Source organism: Crinia signifera, chromosome 3 (assembly GCF_055691185.1).
Source record: "Crinia signifera chromosome 3, ASM5569118v1, whole genome shotgun sequence".
Classification (NCBI taxonomy): domain Eukaryota; kingdom Metazoa; phylum Chordata; class Amphibia; order Anura; family Myobatrachidae; genus Crinia; species Crinia signifera.
Window position 1 is genome coordinate 167,924,658 of NC_139219.1, and position 21,722 is coordinate 167,946,379.

The following is a 21,722-nucleotide window of genomic DNA, read 5'->3' on the forward strand; positions in this document are numbered from 1 at the left end:
GCGCAGTCTCCTTCCCCTAGGGTTACCACCTAGTCCCTTTAATTCCGGACACATGTTATTTACACAGGTTCTGTGGCAGTTTAAAATCAGGTGAAGTGGAGTCTTGAAGTCAGCCAGCCACAGAACCTGTGTAATTAATATGTGTCCGGAATTAAAGGGACTAGGTGGTAACCCTACCTTCCCCCCGGCCGGGGGGGAAGTCAATAGCTGCAGGTGGCGGAGGTGTCAGCATCGCGATGCTGATCATTCATAAATTAGGCAGGTATCAGGCACGCAGTACGACATATCGTAGCTGAGCTATGCCTCCTGCCCTGCACTGCCACGCCGCCCAGCAGGTGTCGTAGATCAGGGGAAGCGCTATCCCCTGCCTTAATGCATGGGGATAGCGCATATAGCGCAACGGAATCTGCTGCGCTATATAAGAAACTGTAAATAAATAAATAAATATTCCCCTGATCAGCACATCATAAATCTACCCCTGAAAGTTAGCACATGGTGTTCGGTTATACGTTTGAAGAGTCCAAAAGCTCTCTGATGCCATCTGGTGGCGACATATATATATGACTACTGGAGCAGGTTATTAATGGTGATCCCAGAAACGCTTGCGTGTGAGGCGTACACACATAACGGCTTACACAAATACAGGTCCCCGGCCAAACCTCGGAAAAACACCATGTTGGGAGGTTTGGCCGCATTTTTCAGCTTCGCGCATCACGCCCAGGGACCAGCACTCAATACACTGCTGCGGGTACCGCCGCCAGCACAGGAGGACTGATGTGCATCTGCTGTGGGACGGTATCCGGGTGTATTAGCAATGATGGAAGCAAGCGCTGCCTGCATCATACAACATACACCCCGGCCGCTGTCGCGCACACTATCTGTAGGAACACGCAGCAGCCCTGGAACAGACTTTGGCCACGCAATAAGAACATACACAGTAGCGCCCCCTCCGTTCCCTGTCGCCTGATACCGATGTATTTGCGGCCCGTATCCTTGCCCTCAGGGCGGCTCCGGGTGTGTGATTGACACCCGGCGGCGGCGGCAGCAGTTGTTGCTAATACCGCAGCCAGTGATTTCCAGTGCAAAGGCTCTCTCTTCTGCTTGCTTGCCATGTAAGTAGCATGTGCCGCTGACTATGGTCACGTCATTACATACAATATGTGTGTGTGTGTGTGTGTGTGTGTATGATTGCCATCACTTGTTTTAAACAGGTTTATGGGTAAGAAAGATGTTTCCACACAGGTGATGGCTATAAAAAAATATAAGGGAAGTCCAGAAACAGAGAATTCTGTCCCTCCTGGAGAGGGTCGTGTTGGGAGGTATGTTGTTTGTGTGTTCGTGTGTGTGTAACAGCTCATACAGGCATTGGGCTGCTGTCTTGTGGATTGGGGATGCAGTTAGTATCCCTGCGGTCAGAATCCCGCCTGCCGAAATCCCGGCACTTTGTCCCTCTATGGGTGTCCACGACACCCATAGAGGGAGAATAAATTAGTGTGCCGAGCGTAGCGACGCACCGGGGCTGCTGCGTGGTGCCCGCAAGGGGGGTCAATCCATAGCATACGTTGAACGACCGGCATACGATATGCTCGATCGATCATGTGCTTAAAACACTTAGGGGCCCATTTATCAAGCAATATTTGCGGCTAATTCGCAATGCATTGCAGCTAAATACTTAATATTTGCGGTTAACCCCTGAAAAACATGTTTTCGGGGGTTAAACGCAAATATTAAGTAGCACTGAAATGTATTAAAGGGGGACCGCAGCAGGAATCTCTGATCCCTGCTGCGATCTCCCCTGCAGCGCCGCCGGCCGCATCCCCCATAGGTTTCTATGGGGGATGCGAAGCTGCCCGATGTATCAACATCGGGCAGCCCGGCATAGCACCCCTGGGCTATCGCCATTCTGACATGGCGATAGCCCATTGTAGCCTATGGCTACACATTGCACTGCCCGAGCTGCAGTGCGGTCAGCAGGGTCACGGGGAGGGTCAGCGTGTAACCGCGCATGCGCAGACCTTCCGGCTCCGGGCATCGCAGGGACGGGCTCCTTTCCCTGTCCCTGCGCACAGCAGGTTATACATCCCGGTGATATGATCGCATGGGCGGTAATATTCCGCCCAGATCGCATTGTAAATGCAATCTTCATAAATGTGCCCCTTATGATCTTCAAGGTGCCCATACACGGTACAATTGTTGGGTGCGATGAGATGCGCACTGCCGCACACATCTCATCGCACAGCTCAAAAAGTACGAGCTGCACATACTTTTTGTTCTAGATTGCATCTCATTGCATTGCAAAACATATGCGATGCGATCTAGTCCACATTGCATACAATAATTGTACCGTGCACCTTTACGATAGCAAGCCACTATGACATCATATGTGCAGCACATATGAACAGTGGAGTGACCGCTCTCATTGTAATCGTGCCAAAATACCTCACGTTATCGCACGATCCACCAAAATCGCCTGATGTATGGCCAGCTTTAGATGATGCAGCATTTTTTACTGTTATCTGCTTGCTGTATGTACTGCCCTAACTGTGTTAGGAAATAATAGTGCATGCAGTTCAATGAGGGTGTTTTGCAGGGGATAGCACAGAGGGGGAGCCCCAGTGGCAGCACTGATTCCCAGCTGCCTTGCAGTTAAAGGGCATAGTTATCACAAGTCACATTCAAGAACGAGTGCATTCTGGACATAATTCAGAGCTGCATGCAACTCCTATGGTTGGCAGAAGCACCCTTAAGAGAGAACAGGCTCTGATCGGGCCCTCTCCTCTTCAGTGGTGTATTACACTAAGACTACGGTGACTGCACAGGTCTCCAGAAACGTGGCACCCCTGTTTCTGAAGACTCTTCCATTGGGCATGAGCAAATCACTGGAAAATGCCTGCAGTGGCCGTTTTCCTTTAAATTTGTGTAAATTTGCTGCTGGAGTCGACCAACAGACAGAGAAGTGAGTATAATTAAGTGGGGCCAATGAGACCTGCACACCTTGCACCCATTATAGATATGCCAGTGATGTTAGGATGACTGCACATGCACAAGACCAGAGGTGGATTTAGGACCTTTATCAGGTCTGTTCGCATGGTCCCCTTGTTCGCACGGGACCAATGTTTTTTTTATTGCACATGCGCTCTTGCGTGCGGGCATGGCGAACAGATTGTTCGCCGGGCTCACGCAAGCAACCTTGGGGTGGAGAGGGGCGTGGGGTGGCGGGCTACCCCATCACCATATGGGAACGCCCATCGTTTCATGGGCATTCCCATGAGAACGATAGGCGTTCTTATGGTACTGAGGCATGACAGACGGGGGCGGGCAGCTGACATCACCGGATGTCAGCTGCCCGCCTACTTCCCCCCAAACAGACACACATATGTAAGGTTGCTCTGAGGCAACCTTACATATGCGTGAGGCTTTGCCATCATTCGATGGTCGGTGACCATCAAATGATGGGGCGAATTCCAGCAGGCTGCGAATGGATGTTACTGTGTAACATCCATTTGCATGCCCTGTGTGAGAATTTGCCTTGCGAATGGGTGGCAGCCAGCCACCATTCACAAGGCGGAGTTTGGTGGACTCGCAATCAACCAGAATAACGCCCTTAGACCTCATGGTGCACTAAGCAAGATACCATTTTAGGGTCCCTACATCAAATAAATCCATAGCATTATATGTTCATTTCTGATCTATGCCTTTTTCTATTCTATTACAGTATATTTCCCCTACTAACGTTTATTATTACATCATTCAGTTACTGCATTTTAGATCTGTGCTCCCCTCACTGAATGTAGCAGGTCCCCATTATTATACCACCACTTACTGACTGCATTGTATATCAGTGACCCAGACTTACTGACTGTACCAAGCCCCATTGCCTAAAATACTCATTACTGCCCCCCTCACTGACCACATTGTATAATAGCGTTTTATAATACCTATTCCACTCTTCAGTCAGTGACTGTGTTGATTATATATAGGGAAGCCAATTCCTGGGGCATTTTTTTTTCAATCCCGGGATTCGGGATTGAAAAATGCTCAATCCCAGGATTGGCTTCCCTAATTTAAAAAAACCGCCCCGGCCACCCTGCACATTCACAGTACTTACATTTGCGGGTGCTGGGTGGGTGGGCGAGCGTGCAGATATTGCTGGGAGCCAGGTGAGCTGCAGGTATGTCTGCTAGCCGGGTTGCTGGGAGCCGTGTATGTCCGGAGGTCGGGTAGCTGGGCAGGGGGGCGGATGGGTGGTCGGGAAGCTGGGTGGGCGGTCAGGTAGCTGGGCAGGCGGGCGGGTAGCTGGGCGTGCACTGTGCTGGACTGATAAGGTGTTTTGAGCCGGGTTGCTGGGCGTGTGGGCGGCTGTGTGGCCTGCGCAGCGTGACAGCTGACCTCATCACGCTGCGCAGGCCGCACGCCGGGTATGGGAGAAGCCGGGCAGCGTCTGAGCGAGTGCTCAGATGCTGTCCGGAATTAGACTGCGCATGCGCAGTCTAATCCCGGGATTGGAATCTCCAATCCCGGGATTGAAATCCCGGCATTTTGGGGGCCAAATCCCGGGATCCCGCCGATCCTGATCCCAGGATTGGCCACCCTAATTATATATAATTACCCATCCTGTCCTTGATAGTTGTGCCTGCTACAATCAGTGAGGAGGAGCAGGCATCATCACGGTAAAAGTGCTACATGCTTCATTGCTGAATATCACTGTGGTCCCCTTCAGACTACTCTTGAGATGCTATGCACCGTTGCAAAGCCCACCTTTCAAAACTATTTTGGGAACAGTATGAAGCAGAGTAGACTATCATAGGGATATGATGGCCACAGGTGTAACTTTGAAGCCCTCAAACCCATGGTCTTTTGCTAGTATGGCCGGGGCTGTAATAGATAATGAGGTACCTCCTCCAGGGTCAGGGGAAGATGTAGACTGAAATATACCCCACCTTGAAGTGAGAAATAAGGTTTGCATCTGAACAGTCAGGGGACCCCACCATGATGAGAGCAAGAGAAAATGTGAAATTTACTGATGAAACCCAGATCAATACCCATCTGTTTTTATGTTTGAGCAGTACAAAGTGCCTGAAAATAATGAAAAACCTTTCACTGACATTTCTTATAGTAACCAAGTCATTTATGAAATGGTGACTGAAAAGAGTGACAAAGTCTAAGAACTAGAGCATGGGTCATCAAACTGTGGCCCTCCAGATGTTGTGAAACTACATGTTCCAACATGCATTACCAAATTTTTTCCTATAAGACCATGCCAAAACTGTCAGGGCTTGCTTGGACATGTAGTTCTACAACATCTGGAGGGCCACCGTTTGAAAACCCATGAACTAGAGCAAGGACGCTCACTGGATTAACAAAACGATTTGAAAACTCAAGATCTAAAATCCATGAAGAAATCTTCTTTACCTATTATAGTTAACAAGGATAAGCCAGCCACTCCTAAAAATAATCTTTATGATGCTCTAATGCTGCTTTCAGACCGCATAACTGGCTTTGACCCTGTATTTGAAAACGTTTCCAAAAACAGGTCTGCCAGATAAAACCCCTTTCACACCGCAGCTCTTAAACGGTATATTACTGTTTAAGTGCCGATTTTTTTACACTGGCAGACCCGTTTTTGGAAACTTTCCAAATACAGGGTCAAAGCCAGTGCAGCCTTCTGCCCTCCCCTCCGTGCAGCTCCCCCCCCGCGCGCGTGTCGACGCCCCATATTAAAGACAGTTTTTTTAAACAGGTTTTCCTATGGGGCAGCCATTTTCTGAAAGACGCTTTTTTTCATAAGTGCTTCCGACCATACAGAACTGCAGTGCCGGGATCCACAACGGAGGTACCTGCTGCACGGGGGTAGGTCGACACGGGGGGGCGTCGACACGCGCGGGGGGTGTCGACACGGGCGCGGGGCGGCTCCAGTGCTGTGAATATTTAATGAGCGCTCATTAAATATTCACTGCGCTGAATTTAGGACCCAGCTCATTGGCTGGGTCCTAAATACCGTTTCAGACCCGATTTTGAGCCTAAAATACCGGTTCTGAAACGGGTAGCACCCTGCATTTTAACCGGTTAGAAAAAACGGTATTTTCTAACCGGTTAAGTGGTCCTGCACCTTTCAGACCGCACAGATTACCGTTTTAAAACGGTAAAAAAATGGCAATATACCGTTTACAAAGTGCGGTCTGAAAGGGGCATTAGTGTGTCAGATGAGTGTTATGACAATTCTGAAGGAACACCTGTCTTTGGAGGTTCACAAGCTACTGATCCAGAAGTAAAAGTGTCTGAGACACTGGGCCTAATTCAGACTTGATAGAAGGGCAAAAACATGTGCAGGCGTGCGCGGAGGCAGTTTTTCAGGGAGGCGGCTATATCTGCTCTGAATCAGGCCTAATATCCGTTGATCTGTCCATGGTGCATCTTTTACGAACTGCCGTTGGGTCTGATTCTGATTTGTACGCAATGCCATTGTTAACGCTAGCGAGCAGTTATCAGTCTACTACACATGTGATGCCACTCCTAGTGAGGATTTAATCGCAAAACGGTTGACAGTAAGGGACAGTTTTGAGGAGGTAACAAGGAGTGGCAGCAAAGAAAAGCAGGTGTGTCGTGACCATTTTGCCTGTATCTGCCTACATCTGACATTCCCATACATACATGGTGCCAGCCTTTCAGTTCCTGCAACAAATCTGCATGACCATGGACACACTCGGGAAGTCGATGTTCCTTACCGTATCAATGATGCGTATGTGTACACAGTTACTGAGGACTTTGTAATGGCTAACTTCCTATTTGGGAAAAGTACACATTAAAATCTATTTTCATTCTCTGTATTCTCATTATGCAAATTAAAATTTGTATTCACATATCATAAGGGCCTATTTATGGAGGTCTGAGCTAACTAATTGCAATTAGGGTTTTATTGGTGGAACTACAGATTTTCTATTGCTTGTGCACTGTATTATATGCTTACCCCAAGCAACATATCCTTCTTCTACGAGAAATGGAGTTAGAAGACAATAGAACAATGTTGGAAGTTATTGAAACAAAACCATATATTTAGGGATACTGGTGTTAACAACATAATATAGTATGTGGATCTGCCAGTAAGATTTCAGTAAGGACTTATTTTACCTTTTAGAATGTTTTCTTGTAGGTCATCACAGAAGGTACGAGTTGCAGTAATTGGAGGAGGACTGGTTGGTCTTTCAACAGCACTTTGCATCACTGAATCTCTTCCACAGTGCTTGGTCACTGTTATTTCCGAGAAATTCTCCCCAAACACCACAGGTGATGTTGCAGCTGGATGCCTCATCCCTCACACCTTTCCTGGTAAATGGAATTTGTATATGCTACTTGTATATAAGAGCGGTTTGATCTATAAATAGCCAAAGCCATAGAACCTGCTAATTCAGCCCCACTGTCCTATAGCTGCACTGACTGACCAAATATTGCATCACCTCTATGGGATTGGTTCTAAATCCCGGTGGTCCGAATCCGGGTGTTCAAAATCCCGACCGCTGAAATCCCGACAAGGGGGGGGACGTGGATCGCCCCCCCCCCCCCTTGGGGGCTCGCTGCGCTCGGCACGCAGCGGGCCCGGTGCCTCGCTACGTTTGGCACACTAATTTATTCTCCCTCTATGGGTGTCGTGGACACACACAGAGGGAGAAAGTGTCTGGATTCCAGCGTCAGGATTTTGAACGCCGGGATTGTAACTGCATCCCACCTCTATACCTCACAACCAGTGGCAGTTGGGACCATGGATGTGTAATACATAATAGACCTTCCATATTATACCGTATTTTAGTGTATGTACAGTATACCTATGATTGTTAAAAAACTTGTAGTTGGGTATTTGCTGTATAATCCACGGAATTCTGGTAGCTTATTGCAAAATACCAACAGTTTGCATGCAGAATTATTTATGTTGTGTACTCGCCTATTTTTTGTGAAATCTTGTTAGACAGCTATACAGTGATCTTAAGTAGCTAGAGAAAGTGTTTTGCTTAATGGTAAATAATGAAGGGTCATGGTTAATCTGCAAGAAAATGAGATTTCAAGGTCCATACACACTGAGCGATTTTCGCCCATCTAAGCAATTTTCCCAGGGGTGGATGACTTTCCATAGAAGGACGCTATGGAAAGCCATCCACCACGTAATACCAGCAGATGAGAGGTGGTGGCCGGCGATGATGTGGGAGCACACTTGACTTGTCTTTTTAAAACATTTTCTGTACAGTTTGACACTTACCACATTGTGCAGGTGGGCTCTTGTCACTAATGGGACCATTTTATAAGTAATCTCACTAAATGCCCCTACATCACTCTGTGGGTAGCGATGCGCGACCCCTCGATTGACTCTAGGTTGACAGTCATTAGGTGGGTAGGTTGACACGTTTAAATAGTTGACATACTATCAATGTCAAGGTCAACATTGACCGAAGGTCGACACAAGCAAAAGGTTGCAATAGACATGGTCGACACTGAAAAGGTTGACACAAGGTTTTCATGTTTTTGGTGTCTATGTCGACATATGTCAACATGGACACCGTATAGGTGTACCACTTCCCCTCACTGCTTGCCATGCTGCACTTGGCAGTACTTATATGTTAGTTGGGCACCCACTATAGTTACTACGCTCATACCCCCACTATCCATGTTGGCATGGAGTTGATTTTATGTAGTGTGGCGAGCCACCGAGCTCGAAACGTGGCGAGCGGACGCGTAAAACTAAGCAAATAGCTTAGTGGGCGCCCAACTAACATATAAGTACCCACTTGGCACACTATTTTTTTCTCACTCTATGTCCACTTGGATGGTAAGGAATGAAATGAATGAAGGTTGGAAATGGGATGGTGTCGCAACTGATTATTGGCAGACTACGCACTAAGGCATCTTTACTTTGCTGGTGGCAGTGATTAATCAATTGCAGATGTATTGTCAGGAAGATACTTTTTGGGGGAGGTAACTGGGAGTGCCTCTAAAATGCTGGCATATCGTGCCTGTTTTCAGGGTGTGCGTCAGTATGAGATTGAGATCTTATATGCATAAATCACAGCACCAGGGGAGCATCTCCCGTGGCTATACGGCACTCATAAAGTCGATGTTCCTTGCATCTGCATTGTGGTTGTGATAGAGTACACAGTTGCTGAGCATGTTAAGGTGGCATCGAGGGGCATCTCAATTCACTTGTCGGTAGCTGCTCCAATTTCGTTGCCTTATTGCTGCTGCTTAAGTATCTGAATCAGGTCACCCAGTGTGTTCAAAAGCCCACATACATGTAGAAAATGGGGCATGGTCTTGTGGACTGACACTGTTTTGATAACACCAGGTGATAAGAGCCAAGTGCTGTACATAATGTTACAGTTCAGCACCCAGTTCTTGACTGCTACACACAGCTGTTATCGGCACCCTCGTAGGGCGCACTCAGGTATTGCTCTCGCCCTCCTGGTGATGCCGATAGTTATTGATTATTAATAATACTTATTGTATGCAATAATAAACATTGTTGTTTTTTGTTATTCAAAGATACACCGCTATATCAACAGAAAGACTGGTTCAAGGAGACGTTTGACTACTTGTTTAAAATTGCTAACTCTTCCAAGGCAGCTGAAGCTGGTGTTAACTTTCTATCAGGGTAAGAAATTTTGCAGAGCTTGTACCTGGTAATCTCTAGATTGTGTTGATATTTTAAGTCCATGGATTCTTTTTACATTCTTCACTGAGAAAGATCCATTTGGAACCCTCCCCAGTGTCCCCTGCTGTTCGAGTGTTAGCCAGCGCATGCCTAGAAATAATTCCAGGTTATTATTTATTAAGTTTCTTATATAGAGCATACATATTCTGCAGCGCTTTACAGTGTATAGTTGAACATTCACATCAGTCCCTGCCCCAGTGGGCAGTATAGGACCTACCACATGTACATGCACACACAGACTTTCTAGGTTTAATTTTTGTTGAAAGCCAATTGACCTACCAGTATATTTTTGGAATGTGGGAGAAAACCAGAGTACCCGGAGTAAACCCTTGCAAACACGGGGAGAATATACAAACTCCGCACAGTTAGGGCCATGGTGGGTATTGAACCCATGACCTCAGTGCTGTGAGGCAGTAATGCTAACCATTACACCATCTGTGCTGCCCCAAACCCAGACGTCCAATCATTGATAAGGACAGCTTATTTCAGATGCACTGACACTTTCAATTTAATTGCAACTGTAAATGTAGTATGTGGCTGGATGGATCTCCAAAATGTTATGGGTAATAAATTCTGCCCTTTGCCAATGTCACTATCACTTTTCTGATAAATTACAAACCACAATATAAATGTATGCAAAATATAGAGAAGGTGCACTCACCAGGGCTTTGTAGAGAAGATCCTAGTTTATTCACAGCATCACGCAAAAGTATGTCGGCCGCCCCCTGGCCCACATCTTCCTGCCCGCATTCCCATGGGAATGCCCAGCATTTTCATGGGGACGCCCATGAATCGCTGGGTATCCCATGGGTGGGCCCTGTCCCCACTGCCGACTGCCTTAGATCTCGGCAAAATGCAAGTCACTGAAGCTATTAGCGCTGCACATGGGCATAATATACCATGCCCAGTCCCCAAACCATCGGAATGGGGCTGAACAAATCAGAATAACCCCCATAGTGTGAAGTGCATGCCAAAATGTGCGCACAGTTGGGTAACATTTGACATCTTCTGGTGCTGCATTACTTATGCAACGATATTTCATATGGCATTAAATCACCTCAACCATTGCCAAGATTGGGGCAGATGTAGCTAGGTGCCCATACAATGTGTGTTTGCAGCGTGCGATGCGTGCTCCCGCGGGCATCTCATCGCACAGTACAAAAATGATGTGCTGCACATACATTTTGTACTGCCCTCGGATCGCATTGCACGCAAATCACATGTAAAACGCATGCGTTGCGATTTCGATGTGCACCTTTAAGCTTGGAGAAGATATTAACTGGAGATAACGCACCAGCCAATCAACTCCCAACTGTCATTTTTCAAACACAGTTCATTGGCTGGTGCTTTATTTCCTTCCCCTTAACTCCAGTGTATCTCTTCTCCAGGCTTAATACATCTGCCCTCATGTTAGTTGTCCTGGTGTGTACCCACCTGTAGTTTCATCATTTTATAAGAGAAAGGATTGTTCGCATATGTCTCACAATCCCAGGGCAGGTGCAAGGCACCAGAGTGCCCCAGGCAAGTCGGGGTGGGTGTGCCCCGGTGTCTGCCGCCCGGGTACCTGTCCTGCGGCGCTGTAAAGCTGGCGGCAGCAGCGGGGGGTCCCTGCAGTCAATAAGAAATAACGAGCGCTATCCGCCGGGCTATGCGGAAGCGCTTCTGTTTTGGAAACACTGGCCGCACGGCGCACGCTGATTGGCTGAATCTCAGCCAATCAGCGTGCAGCCAGTGTTTCCGAAACAGAAGCACTTCCGCATAGCCCGGCGGATAGCGCTCGTTATTTCTTATTGACTGCAGGGACCCCCCGCTGCCGCCAGCTTTTACACACATATACGCCGCAGGACAGGTACCCGGGTGGCAAGGGGGGGCGAAATACCGCCCTCCAGTGGCCGGCGCCCTAGGCAAATGCCTAGATTTGCCTAGTGGTGGCGCCGGCCCTGCACAATCCACCGCTGTGGCTTGTCTTCTGCTTGTGTCTTAGTTGTTACTAAGCAACCGGAACACAACACCTGCCAGCCACAGGGTCCACTGGTTCTGCTGGTTGCTTTGCAATGCAGCAGTTTGTAGGATGTGTGGCATGGAGTCCCTCCTTCTCTAGCTGCTCTGATAAGGCAGCCAGGTCAGCCTCTCCCTGACAATTATAACTTGTGCTATGGTGTAAACTGCTAGCCCGTGTTCAATGGGTGAACATGCCATACTCTGCCAGTTCTCTGCATGTTGGTAATGTAGCCTTTACCTAGCCTCAACTCTTGAGCAACAGTTGGGCAGTGCAGTCTGGGGTAGATTTATTAAGCTTGTGAAGTGATAAACTGTCTGGTTTTTATCACTGTCCAATCAGCTCCTACCTGTCATATTTTAAATCAAGCCTGTAAATTCACAGTTTATCACTTCACCGAGCTTAATCAATCTACCCCACTGTGAGGAGAAGTCCAGGGAGAAAGTGTGGCAGATAGCGGGAGCATGGAGGATGCTTATACTTACTGGGGGTATGCAGAAATGGCTCATCAGTTGCTGGGAATCCCTCTCAAGTTATTGCTGTCACCTGTCGGACTGTAAATGATAATAGGAGAGGTGTGGTAAGTCCAGCCCCAAAATACATACAGTTGGAGCCCCTGTCAACTTTGTTCCTTAGGTCATGGCTATCCTATTGTTCTCAGCAGCAATACAATACATAAAACAATACAGTAGGGGATTAGCATAGTAATCCTATTACTCACGTAATCCAATTAACAGGCTAAATGAGGAGGGCTCCATCTGTACATACCTGTACCAGCCCAGGAAAGAGGTGTTCTCATATTTTAGACATTTTACCTCAGAAAAGGACATTTTACCTCAGAGAGCTAAAATCCACTATATTTATACACTGGCACTGACAGAAAAGAGACATTTTACCTCAGAAAGGCTGTAATATGCTCTTCTCTCACCCAGATGTATATATTGAAAGATGTACTATCCCAGGAAGGTTAAAAGAAGCTAACACCCTAATGCAGGGGGGTACTTCTGTACTTTCACGGCGCCAGCATGGCGCCGCGTGTCAGAGTCCCCTTGCGGGGCTCGCTTTGCTCGCCCACACTGCGGGCTCGGTGGCTCGCTACGCTCGCCACGCTATTTAAAATCAACTCCATGCCAACATGGATAGTGGAGGTATGAACTATCCATGTTGGCATGGCGTTAACTTAGTTTATTTTACTTAGTTTGTGGCGAGCGTAACCCGGAAGTACGCGCGGCGCCATGCTGGCGCCGTGAAAGTAAAGAAGTACCTGCAGGGGTAACACAGAGACTGCGTTTACCTCAGATGATAACTGTACGACAGGCAGACATGTATGTGCTTCCTCATCAGAAGGAGAGAAATCATAATTTTCCCTGACTAATATTATTTGATGGAGAAATAGTGACAGTAACAAGCAATAAGGTGTATTGCTGGCTTCATGTTACAGTGACTTTTACACGCTTAGGCAAATGATATGAAGAAAAGAGCAAAGAGGATACATACAGTGTTGTTGCAGTGTTGTTACAATGTGAGACAGCCAGCAATTATTACCTGATTCACTTTCACTTGTGGATTACAAATACAGTAAACCCATTGCCAGGATACTCAGTGCGGGACTCCAATATACAAAACAAAAATTGCCGCTTTGGTTATAGGGACTACCTAATAAATACTTAATAAATAGAGAGACTAAGTAACAGTTTACAGCTGCGGCAGGTATATTATTGCGCAATAATAAAGTAGTATTTTTGCATGTAATAGTGATAATATTGTCATTTTGATGTCATGTGAAAATGCTAACAGTATATCTATGTTGAATATCTATATATAAATTGTCTTATAGTTTTGTGTCCGTCGTAATCATAACTATCTTTGTTACTGTATTAATGCAATGTTTATTGCATATACCTTTTAATGTTTTAACTTGTAAAATAAAATACCTGATATATAAAAGAAAGAAATTGCCATGGACATTCCTACAGTTAATATACTTACCTGCTAGAGGAAAGGAAAAGGGAATTAATTAATATTCTTTCCAGTTCATTACATTAGTGCCTATGTGATTAGTATGAATGCTGTAGCTGGCGGATGTTAGAACATGTTACCCCCTCAAGGTTCTTTCAGTGCATTTATCCAGTGCTCAGCCTGCAGGTTATCATCTGCACAGTGCACTTTCCTGCATCACCCTCTGTGCCCCAGTCTGTATCTTTTATTTAAAATAACCCCACAAATACTCTGTGGTCTGTAGTTTATTGTGTAAGCCCCTACTACTGGAGTTAATGTACTGGTGACCACCTTAGTACCTATGTTTAAATCAGCACTAAGGGAACTACAGGTGGTTCCTATAGGCAGAAAATCCCCTGTGGGCTCCAGTGATCTTAAGGGCCTACACACGTAGAGATTTTTTGAGCGTTCTGAGCAATATTACAATGCTCAGCATGATTGCTCAGCACACAGCGATGTGTCAGGGCTGTGTGCTGAGTGATCTGTCATGGACAGTTTTCTCCGGTGAGAATGCTGGATATTAATCGCAGGACCACCCATCGCTATTACCCCTACACACAGAGTGATGTTGGGACATTTTATAAGCGATCTGGTGAGATCTCTTAGAAAATGTCCCTAAATTGCTACGTGTGTAGGCCCCATTACACATTTGTACTGGATAGAAGGGATAAAATGGATTACATGAAGAAGAGTTTAAGAGAACAGCATTGATCATTAGCACCACATGCATTACCCTGTCCATGATCCCCTACCAGCTTACGCAGTTATATGCTATTGAGAACTGTCTAACATTGTAGATAAGTATTGTATTACTTCAAACGTACCTTTATTTCATTTCATGTACTGTACTTTACATTTGGTACTTGGGTACTCTTTACCTAGCACGGCGCCCATCGCGGGCATCGCGGGTACATTTATGTGTGCCCGCGACGCGACCGACGCGATGCTCACGATTTCCCATTGAAACCCATGTTAAACATGGAAATCGCGTCGGTCGCGTCGCGGCCGGCCATAAATGTGCACACGATGGCCGCGACGCGATGCCCACGATTTGCCATAGGAATTAATGTTAAAAGACCCGATGGACACGATTTTAATGTTAAATGGCTCAATGGACCCGATTTTAGCATAGGAAACAATGTTAAATGGGCCTTAGAGGCCAAATACTTACCCTGAACTCAGAAATGGCCCCCCCAATTTTTTACGGCACCCCACGTTCAACGTGAACCCGAAGCATGGCGAGCGCAGCGAGCCCGCGAGGGGCGGCGGTACGCGTCCTCCGACCTTTTCATACCCCCACTATCCACGTCGGCGTGGAGTTGAGAATAGAATAGTGTGGCGAGCGTAGCGAGCCACCGAGCCCGAAGCGTGGGGAGCGCAGCGAGCCCCGCGAGGGGACGCGGATACCTTCACAGCTAGACGCGTCCCCTCGCGGGCTTCACAGGTGTCCATGGCGACGCGGACACCTGTGAAGCCCGCGAGGGGACGCGTTTACCTGTGAAGGTATCCGCGTCCCCTCGCGGGGCTCGCTGCGCTCGCCACGCTTCGGGCTCGGTGGCTCGCTGCGCTCGCCACACTATTCTATTCTCAACTCCACGCCGACGTGGATAGTGGGGGTATGAAAAGGTCGGAGGACGCGTACCGCTGCCCCTCGCGGGCTCGCTGCGCTCGCCACGCTTCGGGTTCACGTTGATCGTGGGGTGGCGTACAAAATTGGGGGGGCCATTTCAGAGTTCAGGGTAATTATTTGGGCTCTAAGGCCCATTTAACATTGTTTCCTATGCTAAAATCGGGTCCATTGAGCCATTTAACATTAAAATCGTGTCCATCGGGTCTTTTAACATTAATTCCTATGGCAAATCGTGGGCATCGCGTCGGGGCCATCGTGTGCACATTTATAGCCGGCCGCGACGCGACCGACACGATGTCCATGTTTAACATGGGTTTCAATGGGAAATCGTGAGCATTGCGTCGCGTGCGGGCATGTTTAGCCCGCATACGACGCGACCGACACGATTTTTTACCTCACGATGCCCACGATCAAGATCGTGGGCGCCGTGCTAGGTAAAGAGTACCGGTACTTGTTTCCTAACACGGCGCCCATCACATACCATCGCATGCCTTAATTAGTGGTATGCGATGGTATTCGATGGGACCCGATTTTCGGGTCCTAAGAGCCGCACTGTACAATTTTAAAATCGCATCGCATGCCATTAAAATGGCATGCGATGCGATCAAAACGATGATTTAATTCTACATGCACCCTGATGGGTGATTAGTATGTTATATGCACCCCCATCGTTAACGCCACCGCCACTATTAACGCCAAGCCGAAGCGTGGCGAGTGCAGCGAGCCCGCGAGGGGCAGCGGTACGCGTCCTCCGACCTTTTCATACCCCCACTATCCACGTCGGCGTAGAGCTGATTTTATATAGTGTGGCAAGCGCAGCGAGTCTCCGAGCCCGAAGCGTGGCGAGCGCATCGGAATACATGTGAAGTTATCCACGTCCCCTCGCGAGGCACGCTGCGCACGCCACGCTTCGGGCTCGGTGGCTCGCCACACTATATAAAATCAACTCCACACCGACGTGGATAGTGGGGGTATGAAAAGGTCGGAGGATGCGTACTGCTGCCCCTCGCGGGCTCGCTGCGCTCGCCACGCTTCGGGTTGGCGTTAATAGTGGCGGTGGCATTAACAATGGGGGTGCATATACCGTATTTTCCGGCGTATAAGACGACTTTTACCCCAGAAAAAAATGGCTCCAAGTGGGGGGTCGTCTTATACGCCGGGTGCACGGCGTGACATACTGGTATTATTATTTTCCGGGTGCATCATACAATTATTACAGGGTAGCTCTCCCCCCCCCCCCCCCCCCCCCCTCTTATGCATACGGTACCTTGAAATAAGAGTATCCAGGTATGCCAGCGCTGCTCCTTCCGTTCTGCCTAACCGCCGGTCACGTTGAGCATTGAAGTCGGCGGCAGGCTCGGGTGTTTTCGGCACGGCTCGGGAGGACTTGTGTGCCTGAGCGCTCCCGAGTCCCCCCGAGCCGCGCCGAAAATACCCGAGCCTGCCGCCGACTTCAATGCTCAACGTGATCGGCGGTTAGGCAGAACGGAAGGAGCAGCGCTGGCATACCTGGATACTCTTATTTCAAGGTACCGTATGCATAAGAAGGGGGGTGGGGGGGCCGAGGAGAGCTTACCCTACAATATATTTTATGCCTGGGGGGGGGGGGGGGAGGACAGCGGCATGAGGGGGTCATAAAACTTTATGTGGTGGGTTTTGCTGGGGCAGGAGCCTGCCCCAGCAAAACCCACCACTCAAGGGGTTAATATATGGTACGGTACTATAATACTGGTCCCTGCTCCCTCACTGCCCTCCCTGTCTCCCTGACTCCATGTCAATAGCAGCAGTCTGTGGAAGGTGTGCGGAAGAGGGGGTAGTCTTTTACAGCGAGTATATAACAGACTCTGTATTTTGAGTGGAAATGTTGGGGGGTCGTCTTATACGCCGAGTCGTCTTATACGCCGGCATATACGGTAACATACTAAGCACCCATCAGGGTGATTGTACAATGAAATCATCGTTTTGATCACATCGATTGCATCGCATGCGATGCGATCAAAACAATGTAATAAGATTAAACTCGTGGGCACCGTGTTAGGAAACAAGTACCTTACATTTTTATACAAGTTTAGTGGAGGCCACTTCAAATGATTGTAGACTTGTTTGTCCTTCAGACCACCTGTTCTTGCTCAGCCTTGGATGACTCCAATCCCTACCATAGCATAATTAATGACCTTGGTGATAATGTATTATAAATATATCCCTTCCATAAACATCCATTTTTAATGTGCAAAGTTGCTTTGAGTTTATAAGTTTGTATTCTCTAGTGATTAAACCTTATTGATTTATTATTGCTATAGATTCCAATAGACAGTTCGTCTGTGCTGTGCTATTGGACATATTTTTTAATAATAAATATGCAGTACCTATGGCATACCTCCCAACTGTCCCGCTTTTTGCGGGAACCTCCTGTTTTTTTTAGGGGGCGGCAGTGTCCCGGAAAGGGAGGGCAGTTGGGAGCCCCCCCCTGTCATCCGGTGAATAGACGCTGCGTGTATGCGGAGATCGTTTATTCCCGCAGCACATAGAGGCTGGGGGATGGCCAGCAGCTTACAGAGCCACTAACCATGCCCCCACAGTGGCAAAAACGGGGGTGTGACCTCATGTAAATGATGCGTTTTGTAGACCACACCCCCTTACTGCTAAGCCATGCCCCCTAATTTCAAGCGTTCATGGATGTCCTTCCTTCCTTTATCTGCAAAGTTGGGAGGTATGCCTTAGGCAAAATTACCTGCATAGTTATACATTTGTTGTGGGTATTGGTTCTACCCTTAATTTGAGATGTGCTTAAATAATATAGTAGCATAAGTTGATGACATCCTCTACTTGTTCTATATTAATACTGTATATATTTTCATTATGCTCACAAGATGGCAGGTTTTTAAGACCCTGCCAAAAGAAGCCTTTCCATTTTGGTGGCAGGTAGTTCTGGGCTTTCGCATGATGACTGAAGCAGAGCTGTCAAAATTCCCATCTTATTCGTTTGGTCAGTTCTTCACCACATTGAAATGCCAGTCTTCACTTTATCTGCCATGGATGGAGAAAATGTATGTTTGTTTTATGGTTAATTGTTATTAACAATTCAAAGTCTCCCAAATAACTTGTGTAACGGTGCCATTTTTAGTGGGAACAATGAGTTAAATGTATTAACCCTCAACAAGTGTTAAATTTGAGAGAATTAAAGGATCAGCAATCTGCTCCTCCATGTTACAGGTAGTGTTTGAGAAATGACAGTTAGGAGCTAATTAGCTGTACTTTATCATTCTTAATCAGTCTCAACTGTATCACTTAAGGCTTATTACATTTGGCCCAGTATGTGCAGCAAATCAAAAACAAACAGTCCCATGTGTGTATATATGGAATATATACAGATGGACGACAGGCAGAATACGATGCCTGCATCTCGATGGATGGATTCACGACAGGAGCCTGGTAATACTTACCTTCTCCTAGCTAAACACCCCCTTCCCCAGTCTGTAAACTTACCCTGTCCCCTGCTAGTGGCTAACACTAACCTATTCCACGTACTTCTAATCAGGATGCTAGCTGTTGGAATTCCGGGATCAACATCTTCATAGATTCGGGATTCTGCCTCCGGTTTTGTGGATGCGAGTCGGGATTCCGCTGTCTGCATTTGGACTGCCGGCATCCCGGCAGCTGAGATGTTTACTGCATAAGTCCATAGTTGCCTACCCTCCTGCATTCTGCAGGAGTCTCCCTGAAATAGCAGCAATCTCCCTCTCTCCCTCATTAGTCTAGCAATCTCCCTCATTTCACCTAGCTCACATTACACTGGTACATTTTTGGGGAAAAAAGGAATAAGAGACAGATACATTTACATTGAATCATCAGCACCATTTCCAAGCACTTTAGCAAGTATAGTAGCTCTTACTAACATGCTTTGGGGCTCATCTATATTTGGATATAAGTAATTTAAAAATATTCCTCTGAGATGTCACAGTACACACCCATGCTGCTAGGTGCCACATTCACAATCACTTTTTCACTCTCTCCATCGGCCAGATGCATTAAGCTTCAAAAGTGATAACATGGAGAGTGATAAACAACGAACCAATCAGCTCCTGCCTGACATTTTTCAAACACAGTCTGTAACATGGCAGGTAGGAGCTGATTGGCTGGCTGTTTATCACTCTCCATTTTATCACTTTTGAAGCTTAGAGAATCTGGCCCCATATATGGAACTAGACACGCCCTTTGGGTGGAGCATGACATGCCCCCTCAATGGGGTGCTGTGCAAAATTATACTACCAACTACAATCTCCCTGAAACTAGTTTTCAAAAGTAGGCAAGTATGCATTAGTCCTACTCTATTACCATACTCTTGAAAATCTGGTAACTACTATCACAGTCAAACGAAAAGCATGTTTCCAGATTTATTATAATGTAAAAAGCAGTTGCCAGGTTCTCAAGAGTGGGTGATAGTTTGAGTGGCGAGTACTGTGCTTAAAAATTTTTTTTAGATTTTAGTTTCTTTCCTATTACACTCTTTCTTTCCTATTACACTTGTATCTTCTGCAAATATCAAACTGACATTATTACTTATGTCTGATAATGCTCCCATAACATATCGACCAGGGGCATTGGTCACGAAATAACACCATTAATGGTTTGAAAGTCCAAAAATATAATGTAGAGATGGCAATTTTTAAGTAGTGTCCAGTATGGTTATACAGATAAAAATTGTCAAAATATAATTTGCACATCAATTTTTCTATGCTACTGGGGCAATAATTATGCAATGTATGTATGAAATGGCAGTAGTGACACCCAGTGTCTTCATGAAGTACTGCCATCACAAAAAAAATGGTATTTCTAATCCCCCCCCCCCCCCCCCCCAAATATATATGCCTATTCAGACTATGAATAAAATATATATATGTGTGTGTTTTAAAGAAAAAAATGTATACATATATATATATATATATATATGTATGTGTGTGTGTGTATATCATTTAAAAAATATAAAACCTATTTAATACTCACTGTTCTCTTGCAATTATACTTTTCTCTGTCACAGATTTAAGCGCAATGGAGGCTCTGTGCAAAAAAGAAAAGTAGACAATGTCTGGCAACTATATGGCAGATTTGATGTGGTTATTAACTGCTCAGGACTAGGGTCAAAGGATCTGATTGGTGATTTATCAGTATATCCTGTGAAAGGGCAAGTATTGGAGGTCGAAGCTCCCTGGCTAACACACTTCATCAGAGATGGTAATTTGAACACTTATATTTACCCTGGAATAACTAGTACAACCATCGGTGGAACAAGACAGAAAGATGATTGGACACTCACTCCTGATGCTAAGACTGGAAGAGACATTTTAAATCGATGTACTAATCTTGAACCCTCCCTGCATGGAGTTACGGTAATCCAACAGAAGGTAGGGTTGAGACCAACTCGGTCAGCTGTGAGAGTGGAAAAAGAGATTCTTCTCAAGGATGGGCATCGACTCCATGTAATTCATAATTATGGTCATGGTGCGGGCGGATTTTCCATTCATAGAGGAACTGCCAAAGCAGTCACTGAACTGCTGCAAGAGTTGATCCCAACCATAACTGTTAAATCAAGATTATAATTTTCTGGATTTTGTTTTTAATCTTTGTACTTTTCAGTTCTAGTTTATAGTTGATATACAAATAATTAAATATGAATTGTAGAAAATTATATGAACTACCAATCATTTATAGGTTAATGACTTTCTACGCATTTCATGTTTATTACTTAATTATATCTAATGCATCACATTTAGTGCCATGTTTTCGCATATATGCGGACTAGCTGGGCCAAGTGGTCAAATTCTATGTTACTGTGTTTAGATGAACCATACTAAGGCCCAATAATCACATACTGAGAAGTTCTCAACCTCTGGTTTTATTGTAGCCAAATACGTATGAGAGTATGGTGTATGAGACGTATATTGCAAGACTGGGAATCCCAGTTGAGTAAAAAGTGTTTTTACACACAACCATTATTTTACCTGTTATCAAGATTCTTCCATTTTAAATGCACAATAAACAGTCAAAATAGGTATAAGAATTGAATCTTGTGGTCATATTTGGAATTTTTGTACTGGGCATACACAACTTTGTGCATCTACAGACAATTCAGTGTCATATACATCTCAGCCAAGTCTCTACTTTCGTCTCACTGGATGTTTACAAGTAGCCGGTATGTGGTCAATAAGTTGACCATTATCGGTCAAAAGACCAAAGGTTGACACATAAAAAAGGTAGAAATGAGAAAAGGTCGACATGAGTTTTTCATGATTTGTTTTTAAAAAACGACTTGTTCATACTTCCCACTGGGCATAGAGAGTGAATATAATGTGCCAAGCGCAGTGAAACAACATGCCCAAAGCACGGCGAGTGCAGCACACTGT

At 46.1% G+C, this 21,722-nt stretch overlaps 1 protein-coding gene across 1 annotated transcript; it reads left to right on the forward strand.

Moving 5' to 3' along the window:
- Positions 1-603: 603 nt before the first annotated feature.
- DDO (D-aspartate oxidase) lies at positions 604-21,379 on the forward strand. Its single transcript, XM_083176904.1, has 5 exons — positions 604-1,112; positions 7,151-7,326; positions 9,526-9,634; positions 18,192-18,368; positions 20,360-21,379. Coding segments are annotated over exons 1-5 (1,023 nt in total). The 5' UTR covers positions 604-1,110; the 3' UTR covers positions 20,919-21,379.
- Positions 21,380-21,722: the final 343 nt, after the last annotated feature.

Bases quoted from the DNA above. Each gene is read 5' to 3' on its own strand.
- DDO (XM_083176904.1), top strand. The intron at 7,327-9,525 runs GTAAATGGAATT...TGTTATTCAAAG, and splicing joins CATCCCTCACACCTTTCCTG to ATACACCGCTATATCAACAG. The intron at 9,635-18,191 runs GTAAGAAATTTT...TATGCTCACAAG, and splicing joins GGTGTTAACTTTCTATCAGG to ATGGCAGGTTTTTAAGACCC.